An 18418-nucleotide genomic window follows, 5' to 3' on the forward strand; every position below is an offset into this window, starting at 1 on the left:
ACTGGAACAGACGTCAGCGCGCCTGGGTGGCACTTATATGCAGCTCCAATTGTTATTTCTAGGGTAGAGCGGAGTGGACACAGAGTCGCATAACACCACCTACTGGCTCGCAAAGACTATGATTAGGTATCTTGAAAACCAGTTTGGTGCCTGGGGATATTCTGAAGGTGAGGCATCTGCAGTTACAATTATTCATCAAAACCCTTCAATAATGGTCCTATTGAGCAGCTCAAGAAGGATGTATGACGTTACAACGCATGCTTTTACAACGCATGCCGTTACAACGCATTTTTTACAACGCCAAATCTGTTACAACGCAAGTCTTTACAACGCAAGTCTTTACATCGACTTGCAGTAGATGGCGTGCTGACATTAAAAAAGGGTAATTTACTATTCTAACTCCAGTCCACGTTGCAGTAGGGAAGGTGTTTGGATAGTAAACTACTCTATTTTTAATGTTAGCACGCCATCTAGTGCAAGTCGATGTAAAGACTTGCGTTGTAATGGCATGCGTTGTAACAGATTTTGCGTTGTAATAGTTTCGTTGTAATGGTAGTGCGTTGTAAAAGTTGCGTTGTAAAGGTTGTTCCCCGCTCAAGAAGCATAAAGATGAAGAACTATAAATGCTGAAATGAGTAAAAACCTCAACCTGGAGCACTGTTACTCATAAAACAGAAATATTTTTTCTGGAAAACTAGGACCTAGCCAATGGAAAGAGGGACAGGGATTATATGCACAACAATAATTGACATGTTCACTGTTGCAACCCAAGCATCATGCAGTACGTACAATCAATCTCTCTCTTTTCAGTAGTGAATGGATGAATGGACTCCTTGTGCCCCACCTACCCTCACCCATCAACCTCCAAGAAACCACTGCCAAGCAGAAATCTTCAGGCTCATCAGAACAGCAGATATTCACCACAAGAATACAAGTTCAGACCACGTCCCTGTCCATGTGTCATAATTTAACTCAAGGTGGTAATGTCGAGAGTTTTAGAAGGTGGTGAATAAGGAGTACAGTTAAAAAATAGACTTACCCGTCGTGACATGACAACCGAGACCCTGCAAAAAAGAAAGAAAATAGAAAGTGTTAGTGTTTTTCTGTTCCCTGAAATGAAAACCCTAAGCGACTCCAATCAACGGCCAACTCAAACTCCAAGACACAAATCGTTACAGTTGTAAACAAGTGGCGAGGTGACGTCAATAGTGCTATTTCTCTTTTGCTGAACCCAATATTTTATTCTGATATTCTAACTCATTTATTATATAGGGCTTTAAAACAGCACTCTTAAATATTGGAAAACGTTTCGTGGTAAACGTTGTTTACCGTTAAATAAGCTTGCAGTTCGAGGATAAAGAGATCTTCCACATATTGGTGGCCAACAGTAGGACCCTCCATGCAGGTCCCGATCTTCACCAACCTAGAGCAATACTTAACATGTTATAATTACAAAGACGAGGACTCAATCCCTACTCTCCTAAGACATTAGATCTCAGAGTGGACAACCTGGTTACTACAGTTAGCCCAGAAGTGGACAGAAAGTACGAGAACCTATGAACATAATAAGGGATAAGACTCACTCATAGGTGCTGGCTAATTTCAACCACAGCGTGTACCTCATCTCTCAGGCTTTCCTCCTCCATCACACCACTAAGCACCAAGACATAAGAGCACTTCTCTGGCAACTCATGACACCAAAATACTTCCCACATAGGCTTACATCAAAGACCACAGCCTTCCACCCACGCGCTCCCCTAGGGTTTAGCAAAATAATTGTTCCAGAAATGCACTTCAAAACCACACAGAAGGGTATGAAGCGCTATAGAAATGCTACAAGACAGTACAACATAATACATCAGTGTCATTGTCAAATAAAAAAAAGACAACTAAGCCCTGTTCTCTGGAGTGTGAACTGGAAACGAACAAGCAATGCCTTCAGATTCTAACTGAACCCAAAGGAATGCACAGGCACTCCGAAAGGCTGCAAGTCTGCTCAGCAGATCCTTCTCATCTAAAGTACTGAAATGATCAAATGCAGGACTCAGATCATTGAAGCTTGTAGTGGTGATCCAGGTCCTGTAGCAGTGTTCTGACTAAGGTAATACACCTACATTGAGACTGTTTCTGCCACTGCAGAAAAAAAAGGACACATACTTCTGGTGTGATGATCGCTACACAGCATATTTTGACACTTCAACACAAACCGAAATCACTGTGGATGCTAGTCCTGTGGGAACCATACTTGTTCAACATGTATCAGGTCCTTATTCACTGCTACACACCGCCGCTTATGCTTGACCGAGCTCAAGAAGGCATATCCTCGAGAAAGAAAGTCTCACAGTAGTGTGAGTGCTTGTTTTTTGTTTGTGTATGGCAAGGAATCTATAGTTACCAGTGATTCACTGGTACCTGTATCCATCTTTGGAAACTCTAAGAGTAAGAGGCTACCTCGTACTGAAAGATGGGGGTGCATCACTGCAGGAATTTAGATTCCATAACACACACATTAGCCTAGAAAGGTCCCTTACTTCTTGACATTTTCCACAGCCAATCATGACTGCTGAGACACTCCATGTGAATTAAGCCAGCCCAACAGCCTCAAGTAAGACTTCCATTATCAAGGCCACTCCAGAAGGTGCTGAATTGGATGCCCTGTAGAAAATATAATGTCCTGGCTACAATAAGGACTCACAAAACACAAACTCACCTTTAGCCCCTGAATGGTACATTGTCGCAAACAGTTGAAGATTCATGCTTATTGTGTAGAGAGATACACTTCGACCAGGAATTCCTCATTTTTCAAAGTGCTCAAGGGAGCACTGCACGAGTGAAGTCTCATCAGGAAAAGAGAAAATGCACTTGGAATTTCATAAAGAGCACGCGCCAATATGTTTCCTAGGTTTTTCTAGGAGCAAAGAGGTTGGCTTTCTAGACCCCGTGGTGACTTCACCTTCAAGTGCCCATTCCTCATTCTTACTCTTCAATCAATCTCAAGCCTAACCTCCAAGTGTTTCTAGATCTCCTTACAGGCTCATCACATTAAAGGTGTACTGCAAGTTGTTTGAGGGGCTTGGAGGAGATGTACCATCATAATTTCGCAGTCTGTTACCCAACGTGTGAAAGGCAAATAAAGAGGTAGGGTCAGCAGACCCCCGCTAAGGGCATGTTCCCCTAGAGAGCCTCTGAGTCTGCTTATTGCTGTGATCCAGGTCCTCTGACAGTGTTTTAACAAGACATTACAAATATGAGCCCGACTAACGATGAGACCTAATGCAAGGCAGTGATTTTTTGTGCAACAGTGATATACCAAGGGGTTCCCTACTAGGATTCATCGCAGGAAATTCTGTTGCAGATTAAGCTGCTTAGATTGGCCATGGCTCCAGAACGCAGTCCACCCTGGTTTATTTGCATGACAAATCACTGCTATTACCAAGGGCATATAAAGTGCTGATGCTGGATTCTATATTAATCCCCCCAGCTTTGCATTAGTCATGACATGCAAGCGTGGATGTCTCTCCCTCAGTCTATTTATTTAGGCAAATTATAATGCGCAGAGCTACCCTGAAGGGTTTCCTGGCGCAGGACAGACGCAGATATGATGACCCAGAACTGTGAGTTAGAATAGTCAAATCTTCAGGATTTTGGCAAAAGTGAGTAGCGAATTACAATTTTTAAGAGCAGCAAGCAAAGAACTCCACAATTTTGGACGTAAGTAGGCAAAAGAGCGGCCTTTCATACTGGTTAGATGAAACCTTGGTACAGTGAAAAAAGCTTGATTTGAAGATCTCAATGACTGAGTCGGCTGATAAGGAACTACCAGTTTCTGGATGTAGCGTTGCGCTAAGCCATTTGACTTTCAACATACTGCAGGGGTGTGGAATTTAATAAAATATCTACTTGTCCAAGGAGCAGGTTGCTTCATAAATCTACTTGTCCTGTAACAAAATCCACTTGTCCTATTGCTGCCATGTAGTGCAGCGACAAATTATGGCAGCAATCTCATTATATAAAAGCGCTGATATAGCCTCTCTGATTATGCCAGGGGTCATACCATAGTAGAGTTTGAATACTTGGAATCCCCTTATGTTGCCTAGTTTCTGCAGATCTACATACTAGGGCTGAAGGCAGTGGTAAGCAATAGCTCCAGGGTTAGAATGCCCTTATGAGTCTGTGCAAACCTACTAACTTGCATGTTTTAAGGGTTTTCAACAACTCTTCTCTAATCTTTTCCCATACTGAGAAATGTTGGAAATTAAACTACTGACAATTGCAGACGTAAACCTTCTCCCTGAGTTGGGAAAAAAAGTGGGTGGAGGGAAAGTGAACTTCCAAACACTCAGATTTTCGCATGAGGAAATCTACACGTGCATATTTGCTCATGCTAAAAAGGCAGTTCACAAATATTTTCTAGGAGTACTATTTCTTGTCCTACTTCTGTAAATTCTTGGGAATTCACGAATGCCGTATAGCTGCACTTAATGCAAGGACATATTCAATGGGTGCACTTTTGAGACTTTCTTTAATAATTGGGCCCCTAATTTGGTCTGGCGTTGACCGTGACCTTTTGTGTTTATTAAAATTCTGTCTCTCTCTCTCTGTATCAGCCAGCTTCAATGTGAGTGACAGCATTCTGCTCTTTCACAAGGAACATATTGGCACACAAAGTAGTTTTATTCATTGCCAGTAACTACTGTGGCAGTGTGTGCTTTTTCAGATCAAAAACAATTTTTGCTTTTGCCAATGTTGGTTATAATGGTGAGGGCCCGGCAGCTCCCACACCAATAAGGTGTTACCAAAACCATGCCAAAACAAGTCACACATTGACAAAACTAAAAAGTTGATCACCAATTTCAGACCCACGGGCTCTCTCAATGGTTGTTTATTTTGATTTCCCATAATCGTATTGAAACTGGTTACACTGATTTTTCCATTATGAATATTTTAGGGAAATACTAGCATGCATCAATACATTACTAAATGGTGCTGCAAATAAATGGTACCTGAAATTTTACAGTAGTTTAGCAAAATGTTTTTTTCCTGCTTTAATTTTTTTATGAAAATGTTATTTTCAAAGCAATGAATCATCAATTTTGCTTTCAGATTTCTGCAAATATTTGCATCAAATCAGAGCATTTTGGGACCATTATACATAGCTTCATATTGCAAAACTTTGAAAACGTGTACAAATTTTTATACTGGAGCCACTGTAAGTAGTGCAGTCAGAGCTTACAACATTTGCCTGGAGGGCTCACCCTAATAATAAATGCTTTCAATTAAAGAACCATAAGTACAAATTTGAACAGCAGTAACATATGGACAAAAATATTACCTTAACTGCAGACAGTGCCCTTCCCTGATCCATAACGTGGTACTGCAAACTGTCAGCCAAAGGGTTTGTGCTGCAGGTGGTTGGGCCTACTTGTCCCAAGGACAAAATACATATGAAAACCTGTTGCTCTTGACCCCAAACTATATGTCCTGGGCGTCGGGCTATAGGAATTCCACATCCCTGATCTAGCATAGTGCTTTGAACCCGATGCGTTTAGAAACCTTGAGCCAATGCAGTTCCTAAAACAGATGAGAGACTGAAGCGTATTTTGGTAAACAAAAGTGCATCCTAGCAGCAGCATTTTGGACCATAATTTATGGACTGCAAAACAGGTGGCAGTTACTTTAGTCACCTGTGGTTTCAAGGAAAGCTTTTCATCAATAAAAACGCCCAGATTTATCGCCTTCAAAGATGGAGTGGGTAGAGTTCCTAAGGATTCTGGCCAGTGTCTTGGGCCCCAAAGAGAGGAGTTATTACCCAGAACCATGACCTCAGTCTTGTCACCATTAAGCTTGAGTGATTTTTTTTTATCCATGAAGCGATTTCCAGCATACCCCGGTTCAGTTAGGTCATGGCTCTGTGCCGATGATCAAGAAAAGACGAACAGAGTAGCATCGGCGTAAGAAAAAGGGTAAGCCGGCAAATCCCTATAAGGCCCGCTAACGGGCTGACATAGATGTTAAATAACACAGGCCTTAGAGTAGAACCCTGTGGGACTCCGGCATCAAAGCTTTTGGCTTGGATCTTACATTAGATGAAAAGACCTGGAACGTTCAGTCTTTTAGAAAGGAAGCCACCTCAAGGCGGAGCCTTCAAGACCAAGGGACTCAAAACCTGTAGACCAAGTTAGAGTGAGGTACAGTGTCAAATGATGGGACTGATTGCATTAATGAAAAATTATCACCATTCCCAAAATTCTATATATATTTAAAAACGATTACTTAAGCCTACCTCACGGCTTTACGCACACTTTGACGTTGCTGCTGAGAACCTTCTTTTGAACAAGGGCCACTCTTGAGTCTCATTTATTAACTTTTGCAAATCAGCATACAGAGATAGCCTAGCAATGATTCCCTGTCTTATTATAGGGCCACACACTTGATTGTGGTGAATGACTGGTTCTCTATCTGGAACAGTATCAGATACAGCATACGCAGCTGAACTATGGCGACGGTGAAAAGCCTTCCAATAATTTTCTGTATGGTGAGAAGCTCCCACTTGGAGCCCCACTGCTGCAAAAGTATACCAACAGGGAGAGAGAACGCATAAACAAATTGGCTCGGCTGATAGGTTGACAGGCCAAACCCCCTATGGCTGGAGATGAATACACAGGAGGTTCAGCACTATGTACTATGGTAAGATCTCCAAGTACCTATACACTTTTGTATCTTTTCCAGGTAACGAGTAAACTTCTAATAAAGCATACGACACATTTAACATGTAATTTTTTTTCTCTTTTCTTCTTTATTGATTTTGAATGAAGATTTCTTCCATGTCATATTTCATATTTTCATAGCCATAGCCCCCTATGGCTGGAGACCACGTGTCAGGTGGCTACTTTTGAGGGCTTTGAGGAGAGGGGGGAGGGAATGGTCAGTTTGGGCTTCTGCAAACCCAACTGTATAGGTATCTCCAATTAAAGCATGCTGTTGTAATTTATTTAAATGATCACAAGAATGTCCGAGAGTTGAGGGAAAATGGCCATGTCTCCACTTCCCAACTCAGAAAAATCCTGCTTATAAAGAACTCTGATCAATAATTCACCAGCACCTTCAACAAGCTCTGGGAAAATGGAAGCTGACATCGGCCACCTAGAAAATAAGTGGATGGTGGCACTCATGGAAGCTACAATAGAAAATAGGTTACACTGAATATGCCCGATTTCAGAAAGATTATGGAGATTTCATGGGGGTTCTGGGCCCGAGTTCTTGAGATGTCGGGCTGAGGTTGGAGACTTTTTATTCACAATATGTGCCTGTCAGATGCTGGAATCCTTTTGGCATGGGATCTTAGTGCTTCCCTGAAATGGCAAATAGGACATAATCCAAAAATGGCACTGTTGAATATACTGGAGGACGAACACGAATGACGAGAAGATTCTTTTAGGATTTGGGCTAACGCTGGGGACGAGAGATTGAGCAGAACTGGAGGAAGCCAACTCCCCTAGCATTGAAGGGTGGAGCAATAGCATAAATAGATGTTGACTCCTCAATATCCCGGCATATGAAGGTAAGTGTTGTCCCTCTAAATCATGATAAATTATGGGGTGGTGGGGAAGAATACTACAAAGATGCGTCTGATATGCAATACTGTGATGAATATTTGTCTGAGAATGATTGAGTGCATGCCTAATTGCAAAAAACGCCGTTCTTGATTTCTATAATATATGATAATATTGCCTTTGTGAGAAAATATGCCAGTGCCCTGGCTCTTGTTTTGTTTTTAGAAAAATTAATAAGAAATATATATATATATATATATATATATATATATGAAAGAAATAAAAAATAAAAAAAGAAACCTCAATGCAGTAAACAGCTCCAACTTACATCCACCAGAAAGGTAAAAAAAAAAAAGAATATTCAAACTTGTAACTTTTGCATCAAGGTTCTCCACAGTTAGTCCTGGAGGACCGAATCCATGCCAGATTTTAAAGATAACTACATTTATCTAAAGGGGGATATGATAAAAATCTGGCATGGGTCCAGCCCTCCAGGACCGACTTTGGAGAACCCTGTTTTACATGATGCTGAATACGACCAAAACAGAGGATAGTCTACCAATTTAAGCAGGACACAACCTCTAGTGTACCAATCATCTTCAGTCTCTCGAAATCTCATGTGGGGTTTAATTAGACAGTAATTGTGCATTAAAAGAAGGAGGATCCCTTGGTCTCTTGTTGCTCACAGCCAATTCTTAGCACCTTTTTGATATTCATTATGAATTGCTTCACCACTGCATTAGCTCAAGGCCAACACAAGTTGATTTTTCGATGCCAGGGATCTACAACTGACAGGCTTTGAATGCTCTTCCATCAGACAGCATCCGGTTAGCAACCTGAATGAACTGGGTCTGCCTCCTGCTGAAACTGCAAAAACCCATGTTCAAAGTCAACCCTCTGATAGTGTTATCATCAGGTATCACCTACGTGCCCATCGACTATCAAAATAGAGCACTATGTCTACCAACAGAGCATTCTGGCAGTCTTTAAACATTTACGGATGTTGAGTTGAGAGACTCAACCCCCATGGTGATAACTTTTTATTTTTGATTTCTTCATTTTAAACTACATTTAGAAACAAAATAAATGGAACAAAAGAACAATGGTAGAATGAGCAGAAGCTGCATAGTATAGTGAATCAAACGTAGAAACGTGGCTAGGTTAATCTTGCCCAAAACCAATGATTTTATGTGAAAAACAAACAAAATTGCTCATGGGAACAAGAAGGGAAACGGCCACCTACGTCCCAATGATCCTCCGTTACTGCAGGTACCCAGAGGATAGAAACTAGAACAAAATATCGTTCCCGAGCACAAGCAAATATTCAGACAAATAATATTGATGTCTCAAAGAGAGTTCAATCCATATAATCAGGAGATAGCCTTCTTTATTTTCTTATTTCTCAGGATCTCTCCTTATGGTCATAACATAAAAGTTCATGGTAATAGGTAAGCATAGATGTTGCAGCCAACACGTGTTTCGTCTTGGGTAAATGGCCCAACGACTTCCTCAGGGCAAAGGTAATCTTTAAAAGAGCAATACACCACACATTAGGTAAAACCTGTATGTGGTCCATATAGTATATGTCTAAATGTAGCTGATATCCATCATAAGTCAGCAATACAATATATGCAAATATCTTGGTTAGACTAACAATTTTTTCAGTCAAAGCGTCTCGTAAAAGGAAGAGTTATGTATCAAAAAACGGAGAGTACTCCGATCATCATCGTTGCATTCTATTGAAATAATTCTTTATTTCGGCCTATAAGGCAATAAAAGCGCGAATAAAAATACAATATATTACATACAGCTCGCAGAAAATATCCATTGGGCTACGTGAGACCAGATAGTGCATTGATAAAATAAAATTCCAGTCTGGTTTTTGATTGGCGAGATCAACTCCCCTTCTCACTAGCCTTGCCACAATTATAGAAGACGTAAAATGCTTGTACAGTATACACACAACATGTGGCCTTTACATTAACCAAACGATAGAGATCGATAAAGTGCATGTGCATACACAATGAGGTAGCTTTGGCAAAAGATCATCTTCACTCGACTGTGAGTGCATTAAAAAATACACATACAATGCCTTTGAACATCATAGTGTCAATTAGATATCTAAAATGGCAACTTGAATAAAATGCATAGGTAATGTCTAGGCAGGGGGATAAACATTACGAAAATCCAAAATAATTCAATGGAACCACTAACTTGACTTACAGTTCCTGAGAACAAGAAAGTGCATGTGCAAAGGTTCAGCAGCATGAAGGTTAGTGCTTAAAATTTAAGCCACACATTCTAAGATGCGTATACAGATCTCAGTTAGTACAGAAATCAATGCAATTACGAAGAGAGCCTGGATATTTTACACAAAGCTAGTTTAAAATGAAACAATATATAAACAACGATTGATGGAACACTGGTTAATAAAAATAGTGATAAACATAAAAATCATCAATTGATTTCATTCATTTTAAAAAGAAAGAGAACAAGGCCCAATTTACATGATGGATAAAAATAAGCTGGGCAGCCCTATGAGTTCTTCTTTAGAATAGCTCTACGTGTACACCACATAGAGAATAGAAAGCGCGAGATAGAGCACACAATGGGCATATCGGTATCATATTTAAATAGCCAAAAAACCTCGCAGCAATGTCTGGACCCCAAATTCCTACATAAATATAACAGCCAACGGATCCTTGCCCTCCTATTACCTTGACAGAAAAATAACACATGTATTTCAGTCTCATCCACATTCTCACAAGCGGGACAAACCCAACTGGGAGAACCCCCCCCCCCCCCACTTGTTAGTAAATGTGTGCAGCAGGAGTGTCTGAATTGGAAATATAGCTTCTTGGCAAGGAGTCCAGAACCAATCTACCCTATATTGGTCTTTTACTTCCAAAAACCTTAGGGTCAAACGACCAGACGTTGACCTCCTTTGTAGATGGGCGAGTTTATGTTCTCCATAACTCCCCAACAAGACCTTTCTAGATGTCGCGTAGCAGGTTTCTTCTGCATTATTCCACAGGTTGCTCCTCCCATGGCCTCACAGATATTCATGATATATGCTAACCAGGGGAGTTTTCCTGCACCTTGAAGGCCCATAACTTTGCTCATCTCATCCCTATATGGAGCCAGTCCAGGAGTGCTCCACAGACGTCGCCAAAATAAAAGGGGTCCGAGAGCTACTTCTTCTGCAATAGGTTGAATCCCGAGGTCCATTCTAAGAGGTGTTAATGGGGAGCTAGAGGGAAGGGAGTTGCCTAGCGAAGTAATTCTCAGTATGCAATAGAGAGCCTGGTGAACAATGGCCCCAAATTTCCGCTCCATACAATGCAGCTCCCCTAGTTTGTACTTTGGAAATTTCCACCGCCGGGCCAACCAGTTTGTGGGTACAACTCTTTTATACCTTTGAGATGTTCCCCCGATGCCTGGACCAACTTCAAACTTGCTTTTTTATCCGTGCACCCCATTTTCTCAGTAAGCGTAATCCCCAGGTACTCAAAAATGCATACCATCTCTAATGGCATACCATCTAAACGGGGGTTTGGGCAGGTGCTGTTATACACAATAAATACCATGTACTTTGTTTTTTGTAGATTAATCCCCAAACCCCGATTTCTACAGAAGACACTGAAGATATCATGTGCCCTCTGAATTACCATAGGGTACTTCGAGTGCAAGAGGGTGTCATCATGGCTGGTATTTTATGGTTCGCTACTTAGGGGCATCAATGTCCTTCCCAACGATCAATGACTCGATTAGGCCATTGATAAAAAGAGAGAAAAGAGTCGGGCCAAGACACAGCCTTGGTGAACACCTCTCTCTACTAACAAAGGAGCTGAGAGTTCACCATTTTTGCCATACCTAATTTGTGCAAAATCACCTTGATATAAACGTTTCAACTTGTGACAGAGATACTCCGGGACTCCCCATCCAGTAAAATTGACCATAGTTTATCCCTCTGGACCAAATCAAATGCAGATTTAAGGTCCATAAATATCAAATAGAGACTGCCACCCTCTATACACATAGTTTTCCAGTATAATAGTTGCAGCCTGAACATTTGATCAGTTCTTGAAATCTTCACTCTAAACCCGGCTCCTCCATCCAGGTCTGCAAACGCCCCAGAAGTACACAGGTAAATATTTTCTGGCTTACATCTATAAGGCTGATGGGGCGACAGTTGGCAGGGATGAGCAGGGAGCCCTTTTTGAAAATTGGGATAATTTCAGCCCCAGCCCAGGTGGTAGGAATCGCCATGCCCTGTTGGATGGCATTGAACAAAGGACCACAAGTAGGTGCCCCAGACAGTGGGCTCAGAACGAAAGAGGTCCCCAGGGATCTTATCCAGCTCTGGCGCCTTAGCTAGTGTTATCTTGCCCAATGCATCAGTGATCTCCTTAAGGGAGAACAAAGGGATGACAAAAGGAGCTGGCTCTGGGGGGATAAGAGTGTTAGCCACTGGCCCATCATCATCCTCTGCCCTTAGGTAGAAGGATTCAAAATGTGCTCTCCATACATCCTCCCCAATATTAGGTTTAAAAGCCGGTTTACCTTCTAGGGATCTCGAGTTGATCAGGTTTCAAAATGCCCTCATATCATGGTTGTTTAGTGCACTTCTGAGAGAATCCCATTTTTAGCACTCCCAATTACCTTTTGCCTTTGAGATGGCATTTTTATAGACTGCCCTTGCTTACTTAATTAATAACCTATCTTTTGCTTTAATGGCGACTATAAGAGCAGACTTAGCTACACCACAACATTGTACCATGAGTGGCATTGTTTTCTAGTGAACCAGGGACTTTTATTAGGATGGAAAATAGTTGCCATGGTGGAAAGTAAGTCTTGATGGTTATTAAAGATTTTAGTTTGGGAAATAGGGGTGCCATTGGTCGCTGTAAGTTGGTTCACTACCGTAAGAAATGGGATAATGGATTGATCTAAGGAAGCCAGCTTTTCTTGCGATTCAGAAAGTTCCCCCCAATGGAATCCCCTCCCTCCATTAGACAGTGTTAATCTAGGGTCAGGTATTGATGGTGTTCCGGATGCATTCTCGGCACATGGTGAAATTACCTCTAGAACAAGAGCATTATGATCGCTGTTGTGACGAGGGATGATCTTAAAATCTAGTACCTTATGCCATGATTTGGTGTCTACCAAGATGTAGTCTATAATCGAGGCCTGCCCTGGTCTATTAAAGGTGTGCTTCCCTGGGGTATCAGATATTGTACCGACATTGCATGCTCTTAGTGGGAAATTCAATGTAAGGATATTCATCTGTAGCACCAACGGAGTCCATGCCCGTATAGGAAAAATGTTGGGCTCTGAAATGGCCCAATGCGAGTCCTCCTCACTGGAGATGCCTGTTGCTAATCCATTCAAAGGTTCGAACTGGCAATTGAAATCCCCACATATGATTACCTAGAAATTATCAGGGATTGTTAAAAGAAAGGTGATCAGTTGGTCAAGGGTAGATGATTCTTGGCCATAACAGATCGGCCGTGAGTAGACATTAATCAGGGCAATTCTGACTTTTGTAGAGAAGGTCAGGAAAATACAGAGAATACTTTGTGATGAGGTCTCTGTTTTGCCACACACCCCAAGTGCACACCAACCCAAATGCACAGTACTTTCCCCTGCCCCCATGGGTAGCTAAAATGCTAAACAGCGCATAGCCCAGTCCATGTGCATCCGCCCTAGGTTTCCTGGAACATGCAGATGTTGTTCTATAAATAGCACGCACTCTGGATCATCTAGTTTGGAGGTGAGGCCAGCTATGTTCCAGGAAAGAAACTGCAGCCCAGAGGGGCCCGCACCATTTATTGGACAGTGGGGCTGGGTGTCGTAAACCTTTGTGTGGGACAGGGGAAGTTGTTCAAACCCCTCCTGGCCCGTCGTCCTTGAGCCTGTGCTAGATTCGTGGTGGCCAACTTGTCGGATAGGAGCTTTACAGCTACCGACTGATCAGATTTGGTTGCCTGTGGATCCTGTCGGGATGGCTGATGCAATGGAGAACTAATGGAGATCTTCTTCTGTTTTCCACTTTCTACTCCTCTCATTCCACCCAAGTGTACCATCACCTGTGCTCCTTTCTGCTTACAGATCCCTCTCCACTGTACGGACTCCCCCTGCTGGGGTATGCCCCCAGTAGTCTCCTTTTGACGGACAGATCTCTCATGAGGGGGTCCCGAGCGCAGACGTCAATCTACTGACTCAACGGGACTGTATCTGTTTGAAACCGGAAGGCTGTAAAATAGTGGTCTTGGATTGTCCTGACCCAGAGTAGCATATTGCTTATTCTGGTTCCACGCCCACCCCCCCTCTCATAGCCATCTCTTCTTCTATTGTGTGGTATGGTCCCTGTTGGAAAAAGTAACCCAGGGGGAAGGACCCAATACTGCCTTCTCCCTTTGGTAGCTGCGATCCAAGAGAGTTCCCACACCGATTGTGTTTCTGAAATGTATCACTACACAATCCCCGGGAACATCTTTTGGCCTCCAACCCACCCAGCCCACCCTTCGCGTCAGGAGAATTTCATTAGCATCTCTGTAGGAAAATTGCTTGTGCTTAACTAACCATAAGATGCATTTGTTTTTTAGCTCGAAATGGGATTCCCTACACCCCTTTTTCAGCTCTGGAACTCCTATTAATACGATTACATAGGGTGTTGAGGCCGGGGGGAGATTGATGCATGGCAGGACTGGCCCAGTTTCAAGGGTTTCTTCTCGGGGTGCTGCCCTGACGCTTCCCTTATGATTTAACCCTTGTTGAGGGATATCATATGCTTGCGGTCTTGCTGTAGGAGGCCTAGTAATATTTCCGCTCTCTGTCCCTTGGGTAGACTCCTGGCAGTGGGTGCTGTCATCTGTTCCTAGTGTCAGTGGGTTACTCAAGCGTTTTCCTGCACCCTCTTGATTGATACGATTAAACCTAGTAGAGATGGCCGTACTGTTTGTTGCTAGGGGTTCCGGCCTGATAGTAAGAGGGGCTGGTTTTAGATTCGCAAGCATTACTGGCTCTGCCCCCCTTAGGATTGAATCTGACTTGCCAACCCATAGATCAACCAATGTCGAAAGCTTGTCAACCCGCTCCAATAAGTTATTAAGTTCGTCCTTCACAATGGTCCTTATTTGGACGTCCTCCATCAGGTTAGTCACCCATGCTGGCTGCTCCATGCCTGCTTGAGTTAGAGCCCCTGGCCTGGCCTGGCCTGGCCTGGCCTCCCCAGGGTCACTGATCATTACATTGTCCTCCGATTGTTTTTTGCGTTTGAGTCCTATGATTGCAGCGGGTTTGTGTCTCCCTTTTTTAGTACGAGCACCCTCCGGGTGCAACTCAACAGTATTTGTCACATAACCCATTGTACGTGTCCTTGGGTGGACTGTTGGGGAATCCTGGGGCAAAGCAGATGGGGAGCTTGCAGAGTCATTATTGGTGTAGGGTAAAATCCGGAGTTAATGATAGGCGCCTTTCAGTCAGTTAAATTTCTGTGGCAACTACACCGATTGCCCTCTGGAGCATTCTGTTGATTGAAGATGGTTGTAAGAGGATACAGGTTGCGAAGATGCCGTTTGAGTTTTCACCATGCAAGTGCGCTTTCTCATGTTTTCAAGTGGTCGAGATTCGTGGTGATTCGTGTTGGAGGCGATTACCCAGTGCAAGAGTCAAAATTGTGATTTTTTAAAATAAACAATGGACAACAATGTGGGCAGCCGCAGGGAGAATAAGCTGCATAATATACTGGGGCAGCAGAACGGACGGACAAGATGTTTGTAATCACTGACCTTGTCCCTGCTGCAAGATTTGAACTTCATGGCATCATGGGATCTCCAATGGCAGGTCGGGTTGGGCCAGCCCGGCCTCCTCCGGGCGCAGACGGGCCCACCCTTGGCCCGGGCATTGCCCGGGCGCATTTGCAAGCATTCTGCACTGCGGGACACTCCGCGGGCTCAAATGCGCCTCCTGGCGCGAGCAGATGGCCAACCGCGCCTCCTGGCGCTGTGCCTGGTGGGTGATGTAGGCGACGGTGTGGAAGCAGGTACCCGGCGGTAAAGAAACGGACTCCCACGCTGCGGGACCCCCCGCGGGCTTAAATGCGCCTCTTGGCACGAGCAGATGTCCAGCGGCGCCTCCTGGCACTATGCCTGCTGGGTGATGTAGGCGGCGGTGTGGAAGCAGGCACCCGGCGGTAAAGAAACGGATGTGATACAGTAGTGACACTGGGGTAAAGATGCATGTTGCCGGCCAAATAACACACATCAAGATAGTAATTTACTCCCATCCGTGTGACATTTTTTAAATTATTGTAGCGTGTTTAATCAGCTGAGCTGTATATAATTGGACCACAACATACATATACACATTTACAAAAATGATCTCAGAAAAAAAGCATATAGAAGCACATAGTGTGCACAGGAACAATCAATTTGCTGTTATTTCAACCACCATCAATATTTACAATGTACAAAATACAAAATACATTCGCTCTGGTGTGGGTTACCGCATATCCTCCAGGTTGGTGCTCCCTATTACCAAGTAATTCTATCGAGTCTAAGTTTGGAGGCCCCCCTCAGAGGCTTCTTTTGCCTGAGTGGAGCCCTGATATCCTGTGGCCACGAAGCATTTGGCTGAGTAGTGGCATAAGTAAATTAAGTCCGCTAGCCACCCTTTCGCCTTAGATGTGGACCACTTGCTCCACTTGATTGCCACTGTTCTTTAAACTATCAACAAACCATGAGTATAAATCTCCTCAAGTGATTAGGAAGCTCTTTTAGGGTACCAAAGCAATGCTATTTTTGGAGCTGGAGGTACCCTGTGATCAACCATCTTCGAGATAGTTTTAAATAAGGGCCCAGAGTTCAGCTACCAGTGCACACTGTCATGATAAATAAAAAAACTAAATCATCAGAGGAACCTCTGATTTATGCCTAGTCCAATCACATCCAGATCTGTGGTGTATAATACATTCTGCGTAAACATTTCTCATGAATCAGTCTGTGGAGTGACATTTCCCCAGTTTGGGAGCAGCAATAACCCAATATCACATCTGAAATCTCTCCTCATAAATCAGCCTCCCACTTGCTTTTGCAACAGCCTTTGATATCTTACTATGGGGACGTGAGATAACTGCTCTAGGATTAGTGCGTGAAATGAGTGGCCTTGAAACTTAAGACTGTTTATGTCGACCCTTTCCTTTTAGCAAAAAAGGGTCGATCCACACTAACAGTGGAATGCAAGGTGAATGCAAAACTGAGCCAAAATAATTTACCAAAACACTCTGTCTTTTTATCATTAGATATATTCAGTGAATAGAGTTACATCTACATTGGCAATGTAGCCAGCAAAAATCTAATGCAGAATAGAAAATTACCTGTACGCTCTAGTAACAAATTGTGAAAAGAAACCATAAACTAGTTTAAAAATAAATATTAAAATAACTGGGTCCCTTAGAAAAAGTAACCAATGCTTTGCATGAGAAAATACATCCTGTGCTCAGAGACAAAGCCATAAATTGTATGTACATTTGTCCAGACGTCGGATACTAAGTTAATTAAAACAATTTTTGCGAAGTAATTTAGTGAGCGCTTTCAATCAAAAGAGCTCTAAAACAATAATAAAAGCAGATGTGCCAATATAAGTGAATGCACAAAGAACCAAATGCTTCTAGCAAGAATATATATTTTTTAAAAGGCAAGAGGGTGCATGACAAAAACACACTTAAGCTCTTATATAATGGTCTCAACAATACACGTTATACAGACAAATATTGAGACATTTTAAAATACATAGTATTCTGTTAGCAACAGTTTTCGGTAAAAAGATGTTCAATTATATTCAATAGATGTCTCTTTCTTTCCATCTGGGCAAATGTATCTTATCATAATTACATTATGAACATGGGTGGGAGCATTCATTATTCATACAATCTTTTCTGCCAAAAGAAATACTTTAAAATACATTGTCATGAATTTATTATCCTGCAGAGTGTCACATAATAATTCTTCTTCCACCGTTATTTCTGCACGTACCATAGTGAAAGAGATGAGCAAGAGCATCGTTTGAAAATTAATTCACATTATTTTTTCTGTTTTACAGAGAGAGAAACCTGTCCACACTTTTTTGTCATGCACGTGATTTAAATGGCTACAGCTAGCAGTCACAGAAATAATGTCAAGTACATTTTTGATTTGTTCATTAGCTTTTTCATTTAATGGAAAAATAAAGAAATATGCATAGAGATGTCCCTCAAATGTCTTAAATGGTTCCAGCTATAAAACGTTATTCTGTATTAGTGATTCCTAGCTGTTGTTGGACCTTGGGTTCTTAGGGGGCCCACCAGGATTGGACTGTTTATCAGTGGCAGCACCAATGACAGTATATTTTATAATCCCACTATGTGGGTCAATCTATGCCAAGTATAAACTGCACAACTACTGTGCTAAACTGTGGTCATGGTCTAGGTTATTTGTGAGCATCTCATGTTTTAAGGTGCAGGAGTGGTCCTCAGCATGGTGTCAATGAAAGACATGTTTTTCTTGGACAACCCAATAATACTGATCAATGTTTGGGAAGCCTCCTCTCCTATATTGGAGGGTCTTGTGTTTCCAATTCAGCATCAGCTGACTACCCACTCAAACAAATCTCAACAATGATCCATAGATTATTGAAAATGGATATTGTTAAAGGAATTGGTATGTTCAAGAATACGCAGAATAATTGTGGTAGGAATGCCATCTTAATGATCACGATTCTCCCTCCATGGAAAGGGGAAGCAACTTCTATTTCCCCTTCGATAGGTCTAAGGTGTTTTGATGCCCAGGTATCTGATAGGTTCTTCGCTCCATATCAAGGAGAAC

The 18418-nt window shown here is 42.4% G+C and overlaps 1 protein-coding gene across 7 annotated transcripts in view; it reads right to left on the reverse strand.

Annotated features, from left to right (window-relative positions):
- The window catches only part of IL17RA (interleukin 17 receptor A), a 214092-nt gene that overhangs the window by 111524 nt on the left and 84150 nt on the right, over positions 1-18418 (reverse strand). For all 7 annotated transcript variants that reach the window (XM_085652194.1, XM_085652192.1, XM_085652193.1 and 4 more), the window contains one exon: positions 1040-1064. In XM_085652194.1, the coding sequence (XP_085508320.1) occupies positions 1040-1064 (25 nt within the window). The remainder of the gene's footprint in view (positions 1-1039; positions 1065-18418) is intronic.

This window comes from Triturus cristatus, chromosome 4_1 (assembly GCF_964204655.1).
Source record: "Triturus cristatus chromosome 4_1, aTriCri1.1, whole genome shotgun sequence".
In the NCBI taxonomy this organism is placed as follows: domain Eukaryota; kingdom Metazoa; phylum Chordata; class Amphibia; order Caudata; family Salamandridae; genus Triturus; species Triturus cristatus.